This window comes from Loxodonta africana, chromosome 8 (genome assembly GCF_030014295.1).
Source record: "Loxodonta africana isolate mLoxAfr1 chromosome 8, mLoxAfr1.hap2, whole genome shotgun sequence".
In the NCBI taxonomy this organism is placed as follows: Eukaryota; Metazoa; Chordata; class Mammalia; order Proboscidea; family Elephantidae; genus Loxodonta; species Loxodonta africana.
In genome coordinates this window covers 122537570-122560036 of record NC_087349.1, presented here as the reverse complement: position 1 = coordinate 122560036, position 22467 = coordinate 122537570, and the positions used below count along the sequence as shown (strand labels likewise).

General features: G+C 37.6%; 1 protein-coding gene across 3 annotated transcripts in view; it reads right to left on the bottom strand.

Annotated features, from left to right (window-relative positions):
* WAPL (WAPL cohesin release factor) overlaps window positions 1-22467 on the bottom strand; it is a 93586-nt gene that overhangs the window by 36402 nt on the left and 34717 nt on the right. For all 3 annotated transcript variants that reach the window (XM_010598255.3, XM_003418595.4, XM_023558568.2), the window contains exons 5-12: window positions 12592-12687; window positions 10858-11010; window positions 10446-10582; window positions 9246-9357; window positions 6558-6785; window positions 2287-2398; window positions 1832-1929; window positions 1080-1156 (exon numbers count right to left, since the gene is read on the bottom strand). In XM_010598255.3, coding sequence (XP_010596557.1) covers window positions 1080-1156; window positions 1832-1929; window positions 2287-2398; window positions 6558-6785; window positions 9246-9357; window positions 10446-10582; window positions 10858-11010; window positions 12592-12687 — 1013 coding nt within the window. The remainder of the gene's footprint in view (window positions 1-1079; window positions 1157-1831; window positions 1930-2286; window positions 2399-6557; window positions 6786-9245; window positions 9358-10445; window positions 10583-10857; window positions 11011-12591; window positions 12688-22467) is intronic.

The following is a 22467-nucleotide window of genomic DNA, read 5'->3' as shown; positions in this document are numbered from 1 at the left end:
AAATGGGACTAGTATTTCTGAAGACTCTTTTTAAATCACCAAGTCCATTAATATATTTTGAAAAAGTCTGAAAGAGATTAGGTAAACTGACTCTGTCAGCTCACTTTTCATGTATTTTATACACACATACGTATGATACAAAACCCATAACGAAAACTGTACCACATTTAGTCTACTCCATGCTGGTCTTTAAACATACTGAGGAGGTTCTACAAGGTCCCTTAATATTTCATAACCTTTTTGTTAGGAAGGTATACTTCATGACTAACCTTAAATCTGTTCTTCTGATGTCTGGGGCGCTAGTCAGAACTACAACGTTATCGTTAATAACTGCCTCTAGTAGTACTGAGCTGAATCGTGGTATGGAAAGCGGGTGGCGGGGATGTATCTATTTGACTTTTCAATATGTACTTCTGCATTTATCAGAGTTCTACCGAAGAGCTCAAAAAGCCAGATGTGTGTGCTTTCACAAACATCCACTTCCAAGCCATTTAACCTGAATCTACACTAATCAAAACAAAGAGCTGAAAACTGTCATTAAATACCTCCTTTCACAAGGCACTTTTCAGGAATTATGACATATATAAAAGAGACATTTTTAAAATCAGAAACAGATTTAACTTCCAAGAATATTCTTTGGCAAAAGAGAGTGAAACATGGTAATAAACAACTGGAATGCATGTATTAAGGGTACTAAGTGTGACAACGAATAGGGAAGACCAAAGAATTGACGCCTTTGAATTATGCTGCTGGTGAAGAATAATGAATATACCACGGACTGTCAAAAAACAAACAAATGTGTCTTGGAAGAAGCATAGCCAGAATGCTGCAGCAAGACATATATTAACTCATTTATATGTTATTTATATCTATGTTATATATAATGTATGTATTACGTATAATACATATATCACATATAGTAATATATCAACATATATTAACTCATTTAACTGTCACAACCTCAGGTGAATAAATACAACAAATATGACTCCACATCTACATCTGAAAACTTCTAAACCAGTAAGTGACCTGCCCAAGCATACACTCTGTAAAGAAAACGAAACTTTAGAAAAACTTACTTAGCTGATGAAACAATGAGTTGTGAATCTTTATATGCTATTAAGTAGCTTTGATTCTCTGGATTATGCACTGTTACCTAAAAGTAAAAAAATTGAAAACAGTAAATACTACTTCCCTGATCTATTTATGGTAATCCATAACTCTCACTCATTTACATACAACGCACTATGCCTGGTGCTTCAGAAGATACAAAAATGAAGAAGGAACAGCCCTTGCCATCTAAGGGAGTAACTTCCACTAGCTATTGAACTGGCCTAAATCATTTATTCATTCATAAAAGCCAAAAAGCAAAGTATACTTATTTCAAACCACTGCAGTTCAAAAGTATCATTTTTTAAAGCCAAATATTGTAAGCTGTGATTACAATGACTCAAATAACAGTCAAATCAAGAAAATGGCTATTAATTAAGTAATAATAAAAACCCTGACTGCACTTAACTTTTTTTCCTCAAACAAGTTAATGTATTTTTTTAAATTTCACATTAAAGAAAGAACAATAAAGTTTGGCACATATAAACAAACCTGACATGCAAGGTTTCTTTTGGGGTAATAATATAAATAAAATATATGTATTCTTAAAATATGAAACTGCTCACTTGTTTATTAATAACTGGTTGCTTAAAGAAAGCATTGCAATTTCATTTTGGATTAACAAAAGTGTAACTCTCTAGGGGTATATAACATATAGCAGCCGCCCCACACAATCACATTTAAAATTAAATCATTCTCCCAAATAGCTGTCAATACTTACACTTTCCAAAACTCGTAAACATCTCTCTGCTCCCCATAATGAGGCCACTAATTTCTCTTCATCCTCATCTCTACTTAGATGATCCACACATTCTTTTACTAGGAAAAAAGAAACGGGCATAAGGTAGTACGTCTCATTACCTCAGCGCTGACCCCTTAGCTAGTTACTGTCTGTTCACGTGCTCTGAGTAAGCTGCAGCCTCTCTGAACATTACTCTAGGTTTTATACTCTGAAATACTAAAATGTACGAGGTTCTGCTTTATAATTATTTTATTTCCACAACCCCCCAATATCAAAGTCTTAACAGCCTTGTCTTTAAAGGTTAGAGACTTGCAGGATGCTACTAAGAGATCTGAGTTTTTCAAACTGATACAATTACTTTTTGAAGTATTTAAATAGAGTATTTTCCTTGGCTAAAATAATACATTAAAAAGTTATACATGTGTATATCATACCTTTATCTACAATATGATCCAGGCCACCCAGAAGCCGTAGTTCTTCTTTAAACCAATCTCCTGCTCGTTTAGAAGTAAGGGATAGTAACGTCTCCATAGCTAAATGCCCAGTCTAAAATTCAGAAGCACCAATAATGAACATTGACTTTTAACAATAATTCCATGGCAAGATTTCTAGAGATTGGCGTTTCTTTACAAAAGTTCACTGCATGCTGGCTGCAGTTTTTCACTGCACAAGTGCCTTCAAACTAATTTTTAATTTTATCAGAACAGTTTAAGTTGAAATGTTTTTAATCACATGGCTTGTTTTCACAGAAAACTTATTAAAAGCAGTTTATCATCTGCCAGTTCAAAATCATACATAGGTATGTTATTTCTTAGTACAGAGAATCAAGAAGTAGGATTGTTGAGTCAGAGTATATACATATTTCAAACATAAATTGATATACTGGATTAATTTCCCACAAAGGCTGTAACCAGTAAACACTCCCAGGAAAAATATTAGTGCCAGTTGTCCTGAACCCCTCAAAAGCACAGTGTGGTATGATTGATTACTTTTGTGTGTGGCCTTTCTAGCCATGGTCTTGTAACCCACGCAGGTGATTGTGTGGTAGGGTAATTATGGCCTAAAAAGGGGATTGGTCAGTTTTACAAGAGAGCCAGTTCCAGAGCAGAGGGGAGGAGCCAAGTGCCCACCAAGGAAGGAGAGATTAGCAGCGGACGGGAGACCCAGCAGCGGGAGCTGGCACCATGGTCTTCCCAGCCCACAGAGAGAAAGCAGGGTAACTTTGGCTAGAGAGAGGCATGCCTGTGAGCACAGCTGGGGAGAGGCTGTCCTGAAGGAAGAACTGTGTCCTGACTGCTCCTAAGCCTCAACTCTGTTACTTCCCTAGTAAACCCTGTAATGGTGAGTGTGGTCTGTGAGTTCCCTGTGGCCCCTGCAATGAATTCCTGAACCTAGTAGAGACAAGGAGAGAGTGCTGAGGGAGGGGCAGCTGACGTCAGAATTGGTAGAGATGGCAGACAGGAGGCTCCTCTGGCCTCTGCCTCATGGGAGTTAGCTTTGCTCTGTGGATCTTGGTTATCCTTCCCCTTGTAGGCTTAGAGGAGGTCACACACTGCCCCCTCACTGATTTTACAAGTTATCACTTAAATTTTCTACCTTCTTGTTCTGTTGTGGATTTTTCTGACTACAGTAAACAAGCATTTACCACATATTTATTAGTTAATTATATCTCTTCTACTAATAGTTCCTTGTTCATTATTTCCTTATTTTTCTGCAAGGTTGTCTGTCTTATGTATTAATGTTTTGTAGATTTTCTCATCTATTTTAAATTCAAATCCTCTGTTCTTTAAAGTGTTGCAGTTTCAGAGTTTTAAACGTTATGCTCCAAGGGCTAGCAGCTTGGATACGAGTAGCTTGAGGCCGCCATTATAAAATTATATAGAAACAAAGTTTCAGGACTACCACTAGAAGGAGCATATAAGAATTTGTAAATAAAACCAAAAAACCAAACCCACTGCCTTCGAGTCAATTCTGACTCGTAGTAACCCTACAGGAAGAGTAGGGGTTCCAAGGCTGTAAATCTTTACAGAAGCAGACTACCACATCTTTTTCCTGTGGAGCGGTTGGTGGGTTTGAACTGCCAACCTTTTTTGGTTAGCCAACCAAGCACTTTAACCACTGCACCAGCAGGGATCCTGACTATGTAATAACATTTACAACCAGATGTTAGTTTTTCTCTCTCTTTATTTAATTGTTTGGCTTTTTTAAAGCACAAAGCCAACGATTAACATAGAGTGACCTGGTTCCTGTTGTAATAAAGGAACCTCACCATAAGAAAAGAAAGGTTTTAATCAGCAAAGACTGAAAAGACCTGGTCCTCTTTCCCTTAAAAAGATGCAAATTTTCATTAAGTCATGCTGGTCTATTTGGAACTGCATGTTATGTTGAGAAATTCAAACACATCTTACTAGAGAAAATCTTAGCATTATAGATTTAGGGGAGTTCTGAAGACTTTACTCTTAAATAAAAAACCCCAAGGTTGTTGACCAACATGACACAGATAGAATACCAGAATCCAAGTACTATAAAAACAGACTCAATTTTGTCCAATTTTCATTCTAAGTTGCTGAAAGTTATGTCATGAGATCAGTTCAGACCCACCAGCTCATGTGTCACCATAGGGAGGCTGAAGCCTAACGAAACATTCTTCGTTTAGTAAGAAGGGCGGTAGCAATTTGATGTTGATACAATAAAAACGTGCAAGCCTTTTTACACGAAGAAGAAACTATACTGTTTCTATCTGTACAAGACTGTTTAATATTTAAGGCTATGCTGAGTATATTATAAGCTAGCATTTAAAAATAGGCTGTTACTCAAACATTTTATTTGAAAACGAGTAGCTAATTCATTTATCAGAGTACTACTCTGCAGTTGTTAGCTTTCAGTCGTTTGAATTATATCTGAAAATACCATAATTTTAATATTATTTTAAATTATCTTTCCATAGCACATCAGCAGTCTTATTATATTTCAAGGTAGAAGTTAAGAAACTGATGAAAAACAAAAACAAAACAGATGAAAAACTAATGTATAGGGTATATTCATCCTATAAGACAATGTCTATTGTATAGTTTTCAAAAAACTACAACGTTCAAGAATAGCTGAAGTTAGGGAAAAAAAGAGTCATTCTAAAATTGGCAACTGTGTTCTGGTTGTAATCATATGAGTAAACTATTTAACAAAGTATTAAGGAAGTTATTATTGGTATTTTCCATCCTAATAAATTTAATGTACAAGTTTATCATCAAGTCATGTAATAGCAAATGCCTGAAAAGAATCTAAATGTTTAATACGGGAGAAAAAATAAATTAGAGAATAATCATTAAGTTGTGCAGCAAATAAACATTATAGGCTCAATTTTATTCTTTTATAACATTAAAATTAGTATACTTTTTAGAAGCGTTAAAAGTAAATACAATCAATAACATACTGTTGAAGGCAGCACACAGATAATCTGGTGATGGTCAAGTGCGAAGGTCATTTGCAACTCTACTGTCTGAGCGTAACAGCTATTTTACCAGTTAGGACATACTGAGTTCATGTCAATTCTGTTATCTCGCTTGCTGAAGTTAACTTTGTCCCCCAACCCCAACGAACACTAACCCTATCCCCTAACCCTACCCTAATTAAATACAGCAATAGTCCTAAGTCAGTATCTTGGCAGCACAAAGCATTCTATAAATTTCTGAGACAAATGCTGCAGTAGAAAATAGAACGCATTAGTTCAACCATGTATACGAGACAAATGGGCAGAGACTAACAGGCACACCAGCCCAAAAACAAGACAAGAAGGCAGGAAGAGGCAGGAAAACCGGACAATAGGAAACAGGGAATCTGGGGTGGAGAAGGGGAGAATGCTGACACATCACAGGGTTTGCAATCAACTGTCACAAAACAATTTGTGTATTAACTCTTTAATGAGAAACCAATTTGTTCTGTAAACTTTCACCTAAATCGTAAATAAGTAGAAGGCAATAGAAAAAAAGTTTATATACTGCTGATGTAAATATCTGAAGAGCAAGGATTATACAACAATCTTTTTCAAAACCACAGTCCAATTACCTTATAATAGCCTATTGATCACTGGAGATATTATCAATTCTACAAGTGAAGAAAGCAGAGCTGGAATCAAGCAAAAGCAGCATGGCCATCTCAAATAAAGGGAGCGTAAGGCTAGACGCCGGCCACAGCTCCAATTATGAGAGGCGCTGATCTCGGGAAGGCAGCACCTAGCGACCTTCCATCTGAGTCTTCTGAGTTCCTCAGGGCCTTGAAGGCATTCAGTCAGACACCCTGAGACACCCTGAAATAAGCCACAGCTTAATAAAAGGGGCTCTTGCAAATCCTCTGAACCTTTATTCCTGAAGCCCACAGAGGACAAGAATTCAAATTCCTAATGGCCTAAATTTAGTTTTTATATTAAAAAAAAAAAAAAAGAGAGAGAGAAAGATTAGGCAAAATGCAAAAGAAAATTTACAGCTGTTTACTGGCAAGAAACCTAAATGCAGAAGAGCTAGTTTAGGAATTTCAGACAGGGAATGGAATTCAGCTCAGGACTAAACCTCAGAAGAATCTGCTGAACTGTACATCAAGGCTGAGAAAGGTTAAATGATTTGCCCAAGTCACAGAGCTGCTAGGAGAACCGTGATAAACAAAAACTTGCCGAGAAGTATTTTTCATTTTATAATGGAAGAAAGGAACCCACCGTTATGTTTTCTAGATCAAGATGCTTGTTGTGGACAGTTTCACAGAGTCTTCGGATTTTTTCTTTAATTTTGTTCATGTCTTTTTCGTTCAGCAGCTTAGATGATGAAGCATCTTGTTCCAGTTCCAACAGTCGAATCATTAGGTCTAGACTAGCTCTATCGAGATCCATGTTCAAACGATCTCTACTCAATATATACATGAGGGCAGCTGTACAAAGGGACAGATTCTTAAATAAACCAAAAAAGAAAAATTCATATAAGCAATTAGGGATCATTTCAAGACATCAGACCATTCTGATACTGTTCACTGTCAACAGTTTAATGGCAACAACTATCTAAAAGTCGTATTGCTGACCATGTTGAAAATCTTTAAAATGTTGTATTCAGTGCCCCTCCCTAAAATATTCTAGGGAAATATAGTTATAAATATATATATATATATACACATTTTCTATAAAATACATTTATAAAATAAATGAACAAAGTACTGTTGCCTGAAATTTTCCTTTCTATGGTCCTCCTCTACATGATGCCCCAAAGCTGGAAGAAAAGCTAAATCACGTATTTCTTTGGTCATTATGTAGCAAATGAAGAGTTTATAGAAACTGTTTGATATATATACATAAAATGATATTATGATATACCTCATACCTTATTCTTTATGATATAGTAGACACAGCCAAATTTCAGTTTAAAATCAATAATGTAAATGTGTTTTAAGATCTGCACCAGAAAATTAGCATACTTTTTTTCTGAAAAATAAACAGCTAGGCTGAGTCAGTATATAAACTTGGGATGCTGAAATAAACATTTGGGTTCATTTCTTTAAAGTAAGCCAATCAAGTTTGGTTTAACCAAGTAATATTTTTTAAACTATTAACCATGTGCTCTCAAAATCATTCCCATCAGGTGGTTACCCAGTGCCATCGAGTCGATTCCAACTCATAGCGACCCTATAAGACAGAGTAGAACTGCCCCACAGAGTTTCCAAGGAGCACCTGGTGGATTTGAACTGCCGACCCTTTGGTTAGCAGCCAAACCACTACACTACCAGGGTTTCCACACTCTGCTTTTATAGGTATTATGTTCTACAAGTGAGGTCCCTACATGGCAGAAGCCTTTTGCTACTAACTACTAACCTAAAGGCTTTCAGTTAGAACTCATCCAGCAGCGCCTCAAAAGTAAAGGCCTGGGGAACTGCTTCTATAAAGACTACAACCAAGAAAACCCTTTGGAGGAGTTCTACTATGTAAACACATGGAGTTGCCATAAATTGGAATCAACTCAACAACAGGTTGGTTTGTTTTAAATAATCTACAAATACTAGTGGTATGCTTTAGGTAAGCAATAGTGGAACAAATAGGCCCTGTTTGAGATATTCTGTACTTACCTCAATGTGCAGAAACATAATTAACAATCTAAAGATTTAAACTGAAATTTCAGACTAGGTGACTGATTAAATGCTTACTTAGCAAATTATTTTTGGCAATTAGGATGCCACAGTACAGGTGGGTGATCCAATGCCCCCAAGATCACAAAGCAAATGAGTTCTTAGTTCTCATCTCTTCCCCCTCACTGATTATTCTGTATCTGCTATGACTTGGTAACACAGCTATGTCCACTCTGGGTTACGCAGATTGCTTTCAATTTCAGAAGACCTGGTATTAGATTAATCCTGTGTCGCCTAATCTGTATTTGGGACATAACTTCCTTGAACAAAAATATAATAAAGCCATCTCAAAATTATCATACGGATAATAATTAGTAATGAGGATTACCTTCTTCTGAATTTGACAATGTTAAAAATATAACTCCCTAGATTTAAACCTGAATTTTATTACTTCTGTTTCATTTAAGAGAAAGAGCCAGAGTCCGTAAAAATGAAGAACTGCTTTTCACAGTGGGGCTATGTCCCAGACTCACGATAAATATTCAGTATGTTGAATCTGCCATATCCCCAACCAATCATAAAGTACTGTACACACTGTAAGCTGATTTGAGGAAAAGGGTCTACAGGCACTGGAAATTCCAGAATTGAAAGCAGACCTTATGATTTCTAATACAGAAAGAGAAAACAAAACCCAGTGGAAAAGAAAATTCAATAATCCAATTACTGAATATATATTATCCACATACATTTACTAGAGAAACTTAACTTAAAACACTCTGTCTAGCTCCAAAAAGATAGCAGCAAGTGTTACTTGGGTCTTTGTAACTAACTGTTCCTATTTCTTATCAGCATCAGCGTTTTTCTTCTGATACAGTAATTGTTTCCCACAAAGCTACATCCGGACAAAATGCTTTTTTAAATTAGGGCTACATTTCAAAACCACTTATTTTTCATGCTATTAATACTGAACATTAAAAGTTTCTTCTCAGCATTTTCTGATTAGATAAAATCAATGCTCACAGAATTAAATATCACCTATGGTAACTGAATAAAGTTTTAATAGTATAAATTACAAGTTAAGAGGGGAAAAATGCAGCCAAGAAAATAATCTCAAGTGACTTTACTAAGGAAAACATTCTAGCATTAAGTGCTACATATCCAGCAAATAAAATCAACCCGACCTGTAATCAGGAAATATTTATATATGCAACCGTGTGACCAATGAAGACACTCTAACAGCCGAATAGACTCAAATTTTTTTAAAAAATGTTTCTAAAACCCAGAAATTTAAAAATACCTGATGGTGCTGGGAATCATCCAAGGTTTTAAAGACCATTGCTACCATCCCGTGTGCTCTCAGGTGCATTCGAAAACTGGGCATGGCACATTTAGTAGCCAAGCTAATAACACTAGAAGAAAACACACTAGGTTAGGAGGACTCAAAATCGTTAGTGTATTAGTTCCTAAGTTTGTGCAATACCAAAACAAGCACATGGAGGGGGAAGGTGTGTCAAAAGCACTGCCTATACAGATCACAATATAAAAAGCATGAGCAAGCCAAATTACGACAAATTCACTGATGCCTAGTGTGTATACTGTATTAAAAAGCATAAGCACATGATCGTCTTTGGTGTATCTCAAGCAAGAAGTCTTAGCTATGTTCATAATGCTTCTGATATATAAAAATTAAATGTACAGGTGAATAAAACATTAGAAACTGATTCATTATTCCCACTAAAAACACATAATGAATATTTTATTTAATAACTTGTAATTTACCGTTCCTAATTTTCACTGTGCCAAAACACTACTCAGCATAACCAAAAGAACTACTGTATTTAACTAAGGCACAAACTTTTATAAGTAGGATTTCATAATATAAAACTAGGCCTTTTTTTTAAGATTATCCACAAAACTCTCAAAATCTAGATGGCAACTAATAATTTGATATGTCAAAGGAAAAAATTATGGATGGCTAGATTCCAGTTCCAAATGGCAACGCCCAAGGTATGACAGTAAGTATCTGGAAACTGAAGCCAACATCATGCTACAAGGCTATCACCCAGGTTGCCCTCCTCTATTCCATGTCGAAAGAAGCCTTGGTGGTGCAATGGGTGAGCACTCCACCGCTAACCAACGGTTAAGCACTGCAACCGGCTAACAGTTAGAGCCTACCCAGTGGCTCGTGGGAGAGTAGCAATCTGCTTCCATAAAGATTACAGCCTAGGAAACCCTATGGGGCAGTTTTATTCTGTCACATGGGATCACTATGAGTCAAAAATCTGTTCACTAGCACCTAACAACAACAACTCCATGTAGAATCTAGTCTTTTTAAAGGATACTGATCAAATTCTAACTTATTATGACTGGTCATAAGCTATATCCAGGACAACAAATTCACAAGTGTTTGACTTCTTCGACAACACCCCACCCTGTTGGAAAAATTTAATGAGATACAGCATGCACATAATTATCAAGTATAAAAACAAGATCTTACCTAAGGCAACGCGTGTTTAGAGGCTGAGTGCTCTTTAAGCCACTTAGTAAGTACTCAATGTCATCAGTGAACTCTTGATTTTCACCAAATTCCACCACATCATTGAAGTGCTTCACATGTTGAACAACAGTATATAACTGCCAAAAAAAAAAGTCCACCTCTTTTGTAACAACGAACCAGAATATTTAAGTCCATGGGCTTGCTGTACTTTATTTAAAAGTGTATAACATAGTTCATTAGATAGAACAAAAGATCTTTTTAAAACACTGGTAGTGGTAGGAGAAGATAATTTTTAGCTCATGGTTCAAAACTATAAGTATCAGTGTACTGACATTTGTTCAAGACATCAAAAGGCTAAATGTCACACACAAAAATCTATCCACATGCAGGAAAACTGAACATGGCTGCTTACTTCTTTGTCTTCTTTTCTGCATTTCAGTGCAGTAACTATTTCTTGGTAGGGCTGAGTAGGTATGGTCACAGTTTTTATCACTTTGGGTGGTGGTGCAGGAGCCTTAAAAACTCCATCATCTTTTTGATTTGGTTCCTTTGGAGACAGCCTCACCTATTAATAAAGGTATTAAATTAGTTGTTCTAAATAAATATATAAAAAGAGTAACGCCTCATCCATCTAACTGGCAAATTTAAAATCATAAATAACATTAAAAATAAAAAAAAAAATGGAGGCTTCTCAAAAGTCACAAGGTATACATAGAATTCCATGCACTATTTTTTTACTTGCTAAAGAACCACTCAGGAATTCATTCTGGTCTTTTCTAACCCTTCACTTCACACGATTTGTTATTTGTCTCCAGGACCAGTAGAAAGAATGAAGAGCCACAGTTATACACATAAATAATACTGAGAAGCAGCTAGGGATGAGGAAGAAAAACTACCAGAGACAGACAAAAGGAATTTAAAAAGCACTGGATTCTGAAGTAATTCAGGGCAGAAATAAATAGCTGTTAAGAGTATGGTACACCGGCATACACATGGTACTAGTGTGCACAATGATGATTTTGTACTATCAAAAGGAATTTAAAATATGTTTAATATATTTTGTAAGAAGACAAGGACAAAAACTTTAGGAAACAGTGATGGCTGCACAACGTGGTCACCATAATTGATATGTCACGGAACTGCATATTTAAAAACTGTTAAAATGGCCATTTTTTGGTTATATGTATTTTTTTTTATGTATTTTACCACATTAAAAAAATAAAGACAACCCCAATAGTGTGGCCCCTGGATACCCTTTTAGTTCTATAATAAAGTCGCTCCTGAGGTTCACCCTTTAGCCAAAGATTAAACAGGCCCATAAGACAAAACTAGACTAAAGGGACACACCAGCCCAGAGGCAAGGACAAGAAGGAAGGAGGGGACATGAGAGCTGGTAATGAGGAACCTAGGGTTGAGAAAGGAAGAGTGTTGACATGTCGCAGCGTTGCCAACCAGTGTCATGAAACGATGTGTGTATTATTTAATGAAAAACTAGTTTGTTCTGTAAACCTTCATCTAAAGTGCAATTAAAAAAAGGGAGGGGGGGACAGGGAATTGTGCGTTATATTTAAAAAATACCTCTATCCCCAATTAAAAATATATATATATAAAGATCTCATTCCCTTGACATCTCCAGGTGACTGAGGTTTTACTGTTCATTTAAAAATGTTAATATATATTACCAGTCCTTCTCAAGAAAATAATTTGGTAAGACTCTTTTTCAAATGTGTTTTGAACTGAAAGGTATTATTGGAGAGCAGAAGAGTTTCTCATCTGAAAAGTAAACTAACCACTGAAAGTCATTTTTAGATCTGTGTATGATAAAATTTACAAACAGCCCTTAATGGCTAATACAAGCTTCAAATAAAGGAACTGCTTGCTCTTAAACACTAAATACAATAGATTCCGTAAAATGTGGGTCAGGAGTAAAAGAGGGTCAAGTATCTGTCAAGGTTTTCGTTTATAATGTAGTAGCTCTAGAATTTCTGCTATCCTGTCTACAATTCTTACTTTTCCAGTGACTGAAACTGAAGCCACTAATTTTCAGTAAAAAAGGCCAAAACAACTATGAATTGTAAACACAGAAACTGCTTAACTAATTTATAACTTACAAAACAAACATGAAATTAAGACACAGGTAACTTACCGTGACACTCTGAGGTTTTACTACGGGAGGCCCAGGTAGTTCTTCTGAGTCTGGATGGTTCCAATGTCTGGCATTATAAACAGCTTTTGTGGGAGACTAGAGAAATAAGGAAAACATCAACTGTTTCCATCTTATTTTGCATCCTTATAAAAGTGTTTCATTTAATAAATTAAGAGTCAAAGCATAAACATATATCCCTAAGGAGAGCAGCACCAATGGTCTCTGGCAAGCGCTCCCACCATGTTCCCAAGGCTATGGTAGACATGGAGGTCTCTGTGGTGGTTCAGCCACAAAGCTGGCAATCAGTGCTCTAGACAACTATTACCAACCAGGGGAAAATGGTTACTTGCTAGGCTCAGTAATTAATATATTTAAATTTATCATGTTCTATGGCAAAACTTTTGTTCTTCATAACTTATGAATCATGCCCCACAATCTTCCAACAGCAGTAATTGGGCAGCTTATTACGGGTATTATTTGTTTAACCAAAATCGTTAGGGTCAGATGTGTGCCATTATTCAGAATCTTTCAAATTTTATAAAGTATGGCACATACACCACATATTACAAGGCACAATGGTGTCCCGAGCAGTATCAGGTAATACAACACATAATTTCTGTGGCAAAATGTGTAAGAATGTATAAAAACTCACACTAAGCAGGATAAAAATGTAAACTGCCTCATATCAGTTCTGGCTGTTTTGCTGCCAAATTAACTTACTATAAACTTACAAAAAAACTTTCAGTTTTAACACTTCAAATTTCAGAAATGAGAATGAAGAACTTTGAATCTGTATAATCAAATCGATAGGATTAAACCTGTATAAAGAAGCAAAACCTTTCCTTTCAAAAGGAGGATTGATTAAACAAAGAATGACAACATAGAAAAGTAACATTCATCTTCTACACCTTTCACAACCCACTGCTGTCAAGCCGGTTCCCACTCACAGTGACCCACAGGACTTCCAAGGCTGTGAATCTCTACAGATGCAGACTGTCACATCTTTCACAGAGCCGCTGGTGGTTTCAAACCGCCTACCTTTGGGCTAGCAGTGGATCACTTTAACCACTGCTCCACCAGGGCTCCTTACATCCTTGGCAAAAGGGATACTAAATTACATCTTTTAAACTCCACATAAATAGGTTGATATGATTAGACACTTTCTGTTTCTAAGACTGGAATCTTCTTCATATTTTCAGTATTACACATGAAAAATAAGAATTCAAGTGAAAAAGCATACTTCAAGAGTAGCCAAAAATCTATATAAAAAATTAACCTTCTCTCCTCCAGTAAAGCAACATAATTATAATTGGCATTAATCATTATACCGGTAGTTAGCTTTTTCTACGAATATTTAATAACCACGTTGTGACCTCAAGTCAATCAACAGTATAAGCTCCACAAAACAACTGGTTTACTAAAAAAGATAAAGTTTAAAATGATACACATATTAAATATGTTAGAAAATCCAATGCTAAAATGAATCTTACTGTGAAACAAACCCACGTAAAGCAAAATCCCTAACTGATGTTGTACGCACACACCCACTATTCTTATCTACCAGGTTTGCAGGAGTGGTGCTGCAAGAGCCATCTAAAATAATTTATGCTAAACTCACGTAACTTACTCAGCTCAAGCTTCTGGAGGCACAACCGTTTGAGTGAACTCAACATAAATTTTAAAATCCAGCTCTCTATTCCTTACTGTTCTTCTCGAACACGAGCTATATAATCTGTATCCCTACTATTACTGATCCCTGAATTGATCAACCACTAGTACCCAAAGCATAACCATAACCCAGGAAGGCTTTTGCAAGAATAGTTGCCTCAAAGCTCAAGCACTTCTCAAAATGCATTCGCTTCAGGTAATCAACAATCTTTTGGATAATGAATGTTTATCTACTTCCACAGGTAACAAAATAACAGGGAAGCTCAAGGTCTAAATTTAAACCTATCCCCTTCTAGTTGTGAGTGGCAATATACGTACCAGTTAAGAAAGCAGACTCAGGAACCAGGTGACCTGTGTTAAAATCCACATAAATTTTAAGTTCTACCCATGGGGTTGCCATGAGTTGGAATCAGCTGGATGGCAACTGGTTTTTTAATCACTTGTTACTCAACTTTTTTCTGTGTCTCTGCTCATCTGTGAAAACTGGGTTAATAATAGTACTTACTGCCAAGGGTTGCTGGGAGGATTAAATGAATATATGTAAAAGGCACAGAACAGTGCCTGACACAACATGTGCTCTATAATTCTTAATCATCATTCACACTACTAATGGTAATTGTTATGTGACGATGTGCCACTCTATCTGAGTTCAGCATCTTCCTAAGAAAACTGGAATATATAGTCTACCTACCTAAAAGAGGGACTATGATAAACAAGGTAAGTGACATGAAAACACTTTTAACAAGGATTATTAGTATTAAAAGCAGACTTAGGATAAACCAAAAAAAAACCAAACTTGTTGCCATCGAGTCGATCCCGACTCATAGCGACCCCAATGGATAGAGTACAATTGCCCCATGGGGTTTCCAAGGAGCACCCGGCGGATTCGAACTGCCGACCTTTTGATTAGCAGCTATAGCTAACCCACTATCCCACCAGGGTTTCCATTTAACAAGGATTATTGTCATAAAAAGCAGAGTGAGAATATACTGTCCTACTCATCTCAAAAGCCCTTGCAGCCTAACAGTATGCAGAGTAACTGAGTAAGTTACATTAAAAGGTTACTTCAAAATCCATACATCTTTGGTCAAGTAATTTCTGACAAGGGTGCAAAGTCCATTCAATGGGGAAAGAACAGTCTTTTAAATAAACGATGCCGAGACAACTGGATCTCCAACACGCTAAAGAATGAAGATGGACCCATATCTCGTATCATACATGAAAATTCATTCAAAATGGATCAAGGATGAAAAAATAAGAATTAAAACCATAGAAGTCAGGAGAAAACATAGGGGTAATCCTTCAGGACCTAGTTTTTGACATGACACCAAAAACCATGAGCAATAAAAGACAAAATAGATAAAATGGACTTCAAAATTAACTTGTGTACATTGAAAGACTTTACCACAAAAATGAAGACAATCGACAAAATGGAAGAAAATATCTGGTAACCATATATCATATTAAACCCCATATTAGGATTTAATATCCAGAATATATTAAAAAAAAGAAAACCTACAACAAAAAAACAAACAACTCAATCAAAAATGGGCAAAACATTTAAACAGACATTTCCCCAAAGATAAACAGCTAACAAGCACTGGAAAAGATGTTAAACATCAGTAATTATTAAGGAAATGCAAATCAAAACTGCAAATCAAAACTACAAAGAGATACCACTTCATACTCACTAGGATGGCTATTACTAGAAAAATGGAAAATAGTGTCGGCGAGGATGTGGATAAAAAGGAACCCTCATCCATTGCTGGTAGGAATGTAAAATGGTACAGCAGCTGTGGATAACAAGTATTGCAGTGCCTCAAAAACTTAAAACACAGAATTACCATATGACCCAGCAATTCCACTTCTAGATGTACACTCCAAAAACTTGAAATCAAAGACTAAAACAGAGACTTGTATAGCAATGTTTATTGCAGCACTATTCACAATAGCCAGAAGATGGAAACAACCCAAAATGCCCAACAACAGACGAATCAGTAAGACAAAATGTGGTACATACGTACAATGGCATATTAATCAGCCATAAAGAGAAATGAAGTTCTGATACATGCTACGATATGGATGAATCTTGAAAACATTATGCTGAGTGAACTAAAAAACCAAAAAAACCAAACCCACTGCCGCTGAGTCGATTCCGACTCACAGAGACCCTATAGGACAGAGTAGAACTGCCCCATAGAGTTTCCAAGGAGCGCCTGGCGGATTCGAACTGCCAACCTCTTGGTTAGCAGCTGTAGCACTTAACCACTGCTCCACCAGGGTTTCCGAGTGAACTAAGTCAGACTCAATATGACATACTGCATGATTTCACTTGTATGAAGTATCTAGAACATAAAGTGCCAAGACAGAAGTTGATCAGTGTTTACCAGGGGATGGGGAGTGCGAGAATGGGGAGTTATTGCTCAAGGGGCACTGAGCTGCTGTTTGGGGTAATAAAAATTTTTTTTCAGAAATGGGATAGCGGTGATGGTTGCACAGCACAGTGAATGTGATTAATGACAATGAACTGTACACTTAACGGCTGGTTGAAAAAGTGGCTTTCTTATGATACATGTTTTACCACAGACAAAAAAAAAATTTTAAGTTCACATTCAACAAGCTTTTTTTGACTCTACTGAAGAAGGCAAATTAGTAACACAATTTAAAGTTTTTGATGATGTTTTACCATTTTAATGCTAATTAAGTATTTTGGAGGAAAACCAAAAAACTTTTTTTGACAATGAGACAAAACAGAGGGGAAGAGAGAGAGAAATCAGAGGACTCCTAAAAATAAGAGATACTAAAACTGCTCCCATACTAAAACGAAGTGAAATATTCCACTTAGAAGCAAAAACACTAAGAGCAGTACTTACAGTTTTAAAAGTTCATGTGTTAATTACTAAACTCAACTACTCGTTTACACTCAATGTCCTCCAGAAAAGATTTTTTTTTTAATTGGGACACAGACCATAACCGTTATCTTCTAAGTCTCAAACAGAAAGTGGATCCAACAGAATGTTTCTTTGACTACTGTTTCAAACTCTGGCATGGTTAATAATTGGAAGATACAGCCTACTAACTAAATATTTAAATAAAAAATAACATGGACAGATGGGAGAAAGAAAGAGGGAGAGCAAGAGAGGAAGGAAAAAAAGGAGGGAGAGAAGGAACACTGACTGACTGAGGCCCTTTCATCATTCCAAAATGGTACGTCAACTCCATGTGCACTAGGGAGCTACTAGGGAGGGAAGCAGGAAGAGGAGACAGGGCACCGACTGACTCTGAAAACTTCACATCATTCCAAAACGGTATCATGAGACACACCATGCAAACCTCACGGCATCCTCACCAGCCATGCAATCGGCATGCTGAGTGACTGAATGGTTTCTGCAAGGCAGACTGCTGCAGTGCATAAATGTGCACGTACTTGTGTACGGTATTTCAGTGGCAATTCAAAACGGAAAAAAAAACACCTGAATCTGAATTTGTTTTTTAAGTTTTTTTAAAGGATTTTTATAAAACATGGGTGATGGCAACACAAAGAGTTATAAGGAAGAAAGTTTTAAAAGGATTAGGTTATCTTCTTTTAAGCATAATCATATAGTCTGAAATTATCCTAAATATATTAAAAACACCTAAATAAATCTAATCAATTTGTCAAATATTTAGAGTACTGAGTTATTTGAGGGAAAACTACAGGTAGCCTCTAACTGACAGCACCCAACAAAAAAGACAGCTGTGATTTTTATGACAAAATCGATCCTCTCTTACACGAAGAACAAAGCATACTACTACTTGGTCATGCTTGTGAGTATAACTTTTAAAATATAATTAGTACCTACAGTTTTATAAAAACAGAATATCACCTTGAGATAGGAGAATTTGGCTATAAACTCTAAAACGTCCAGATAACAAAGCACAGAATACAGATGGCTGGCACTTTGTGAGAATTAACACGACTTAGTCTAACATCCAACAATTATAACGTTACTGGAATAATCCATGCAGAAAATAGCAGCTAAAATAAGATGCATTTTTTGCAATTAAAGATACTATTAAATATATTGGGACTGGTTGTATAGTGAGAACTAACAGAACAGAAGTTGTAAATATCCTGAGACACGTGGTTAAGAGAATATGCATCTTCCCCTTCATTTTGCCAAAAGAATTTTTAGCTGAAAACATGCTCACCCAGATTTCCCAACACCCCTTGCTGCTCGTTTGTGCACTTGACTAAAGCTACAGTCAATGGTGTGTGAGCACAAGTGAGATCATGCTTGTGAGTATAACTTTTAAAACATAATTGGTACCTACAGTTTTATAAAAACAGAATATCACCTTGAGATAGGAGAATTTGGCTATAAACTCTAAAACGTCCCGATAACACAGCATAGAATACAGATGGCTGGCACTTTGTGAGAATTAACACGACTTAGTCTAACATCCAACAATTATAAAGTTACTGGAATAATCCATGCAGAAAATAGCAGCTAAAATTTTGTGGGCCCTGGCCTTGCAGGCATGGTTCACTGCCTCCCCTTTCTGTTCCTTCTACAGTCTTCAATACTTGGGAGACAACAGAAAAAACCAGAGGAAGAAGCCTGGGCCCCTGACACTGCAGCACCTCCCAGAGAAAAACAGTAAAGCACTAGTTGTTAAGTTGTTATTGAGTCAATTCTGACTCATGGCAACTCCATGTGTGCAGAGTAGAATTGGTCCATAGGGTCTTCAAGGCTGTAACCTTTCAGAAGCAGATCGCCAGGCCTATCTTCCAATGCATCTCTCGACAGGTTTGAACTGCTAATCGTTCAGCTAGTAGTTGAGCGCTTAACTGTTTGTGCCACCTAAAGACTCCAGAGAAAAATAATCTATCTATTAAAAACTAATCTGTACAAAAATAGAAAAACCAATCCTCAACTTTACATGGAATGGCAAGAAGCCCAGAATAGCTAAAGCAATGCTGAAAGAGAAGAATAAACCAGGACTCACACCTTCCGATTTTAAAACGTACTATACAGGTTATACAGGTAGCACCGTGGTTAAGCAACTGGCTGCATTTACATGGCCTTTTCTAGCCGTGGTCTTATAACTCCCACCAAATGATTGGGTGGGACTATTCAAATAAGGTGCTATGGCCCATGAAGGGGATTGAACAGCTTGCCAATAATGCAAATAAGGTGCATGGCATCCTTGTGGGGGTGGGACAATGCAAATAAGATATATGGAACCCTAACGAGGGGATTGGTCAGTTTTACTATCCCACTAGGCTTAAAATAAGCTATCCCAAAATCACAAAGACAGGGACCTCACTACCACCAAGGTGAAGAGACGGGGGCAGACTGCATCCTTGGACCCAGGGTCCCTGTGCTGAGAACCTCCTAGACCCAGGAGGCAGAGAGAGAGAGAGCTGTAACTCCAGAGATGGTGCAAGATGGCAAAAAGTGCCAGCAGAGAAACAGCAGCAGCAGAATCAGGAGGCTTGTGCAAGACAGCACAGTGGCCTTCCCAGCCCACAGAGCAAGGCAGTTACAATGAGTGTGCAGAACCACAGAGCAAGAGGCCTGAGCAGCTTTGGGCAGGAGGATTCCTGGCATAGTGGGGTGCCTCCAGGCACTTGTCAGTGGAGCTACGCTTGCAGACCCAAGGAGTGAGAGAGCTGAGTGCCTTCAGGTCAAAGCTTACTGGTGGAGTAGGGTGTCTCTGGGCACTTACTGGCAGAGCGAAAGAGCTTTGTAACACTTGCCCAAGCAGGGCAGAGGCTGGCCCGCGGGCCCGAGGGCCAGAGAGCTGCCTGCCTACGGGCATAGCTGACAAGAGGTTGTCCTGATGGAACAACTGTATCCTGAATTGTAACCTGTTACTTCCCTAATAAACCCCATAACTGTAAGTACGGTTTGTGAGTCCTGTGTGGGCATTTCAAAGAATTATCGAGCCCAGCAGAGAAGCACAGAGTACGATGAGAGGGATGGCTGGTATCAGAATTGGTAAAAAGGCTGGAGGTATGTCTGACCTCCACCTCATAGCAATCAACCTTGAGCTGCTGATGTTGATAATGATTCTCCCCCACTTGTGAAGTATGAAGAAGAGGTCTGACGCCCCCACCACTATGCCATTTTTTACAATGGGTAAAACCATTTGACAGAAAAGTAAGTTGCCACATGAGGGTAGGTTCTAACAGCTAAAGCAGGATACTGTGGAAGGAGCATCTGTTCTTGGGTGGGATGTGGGACTACTTGTCCTTTTATGTCTCTTCTATTGCAGGAGGCTGTTTTTAAGTTGACGAGATTTTTTTATGAAATAAAAAATGAGTTTATACAACTATAAACCCATTCTCAATTTTAAAACTGCAGCTTTGGGGCAATTATAACTTCTTGCTGTCAGTTGCCACTGAGTCAATTCTGACTCATGGAAACTCCATGTGTGCAGAGTAGAACTGCTCCATAGGGTTTTCAAGGCTGTGATTTTTCAGAAGCAGACAGCTAAGCTTATCTTCCAAGGTGCCCCTGGGTTGGTGTGAACCATCAACCTTTTGGCTTGTACTCGAGCATTTAACCGTTTCCATCACCCAAGGACTTAGAACTTTCTAATACAGCTAAGTATGTAACCATGATTTATTATGATAATCAAATTTTAATTCATTGCCTAGAAGCCCCATCATCCAATGCCATAATAAATGACAGAAGGGAAGAAAAAGAACAAGTCCAGAATGTTCCTCAGAGAGCCAGACAAAAGATAGCACCAGATGGACCCAGCATAACAATAAAAGTTAAAGTGTCAATACTTGAGAGTTGAAGCAGAGACTGACATTATGGTTACCGGCATCAGTGACCCAGCAGTCTCAACTGACAAAACAAGATGGCCAATGTCCCAGGTAAAACTCAACTCTCCAAGCACTAAAGGTTAGTCAGGCTAAGTAAAACAGATAATGTCTCACCAGCAAGGCAAACAGGCAGCAGCTGAACAGAAAGCTAGAAATCAAACTATGCGGTGAGCCGGCAGAAGCGATCTAAGTGTATCTGTACATGTATGACAATTGCAAATGACAAGGTCAGAGAAACTACAGCCAACAATCAGAAATAGGAAGGCATCTTAAGAAAAAAACACAAGAAACTAGCAAATTATCAATCAAACCTTACCTAGGAACAACAGGTACACTAAATCCAGACATTTTCCAACCCAATCCCTCAAACTCTATCATATTCTTTACTCTTCTCCCTAGCAAGTCACAACCTTCTAAGTAATCATTTCTACTATGCTCTTAACTAGAATTTTTCTTCACCCTTCACCCATCTTTCTGCTGCATGTTCCCCCAGTCAGCCTCAGATTCTGGTATAAAAAACCCTTCTCCATTTTGGTTCTTTATCCCTGGTGAAGTATTAAGAGAAAATTATCAGACAGCATGCTTAAAGTTAATGCTTTCTAACACGGGATCAGGAGTCCCTGGGTGGTGCAAACGGTTAACGCCCTTGGCTTAAAACTGAATGGCTGGAGGTTTGAGTACACCCAGAGGGACCTTGAAAGACAGCCCTGGCAATCTACTTCCCAAAAACCCAGCCATTGCAAACCCTATAGAGCACAGTTCAACTCTGACACACGAGGCTGCCATGAGTCACAGTCCACTTGAGGGCAACTGGTTAACATGGGGTAGGGTGGGGTGGGCTGGGGGGGCAGGGGAAGATTCTTGTCACAAAGGCTAAGGAGACAGCCTATGTGGTCCAGAAATTGGTTACATATATAAGGATTAAGCACGTAAGTAAACATGTTGAGGATAATGAGAACCAGATTTCTCATTGTCAGTGAAAGGAAGTAAAATATAAAAAGTGGGAAGGCTAGAATGAAACGTGGTGTTGGACTGGAACTGGAGATATCCGCATAAACTCATTGTTCTGACTACGTATAGATAAATCAAGAATAGGTGTGTGTGTGTACACACGCACAAGCATGTTATACACAAGAGACAGAGAAACAAAGTGTGTCTACATGCATATATTACATGGGTCCTAACTCTGTCTACTCCAAGGGCCTAGAAAAGATTTGGGTATATATGAGTGGGTTAGCAGTTTAGATTCCTATTCAACAATTTGTATGTAAGCACACTTTTATTTTTAAATGCCATCTTCCACTAAAAGGAACCAGGGCTCCTTAGAGAAATAGCTTTTCCAGAGCTGAGTCAGAAAGTAAGGAAAATGCTCACAAAATGAAGGGGAC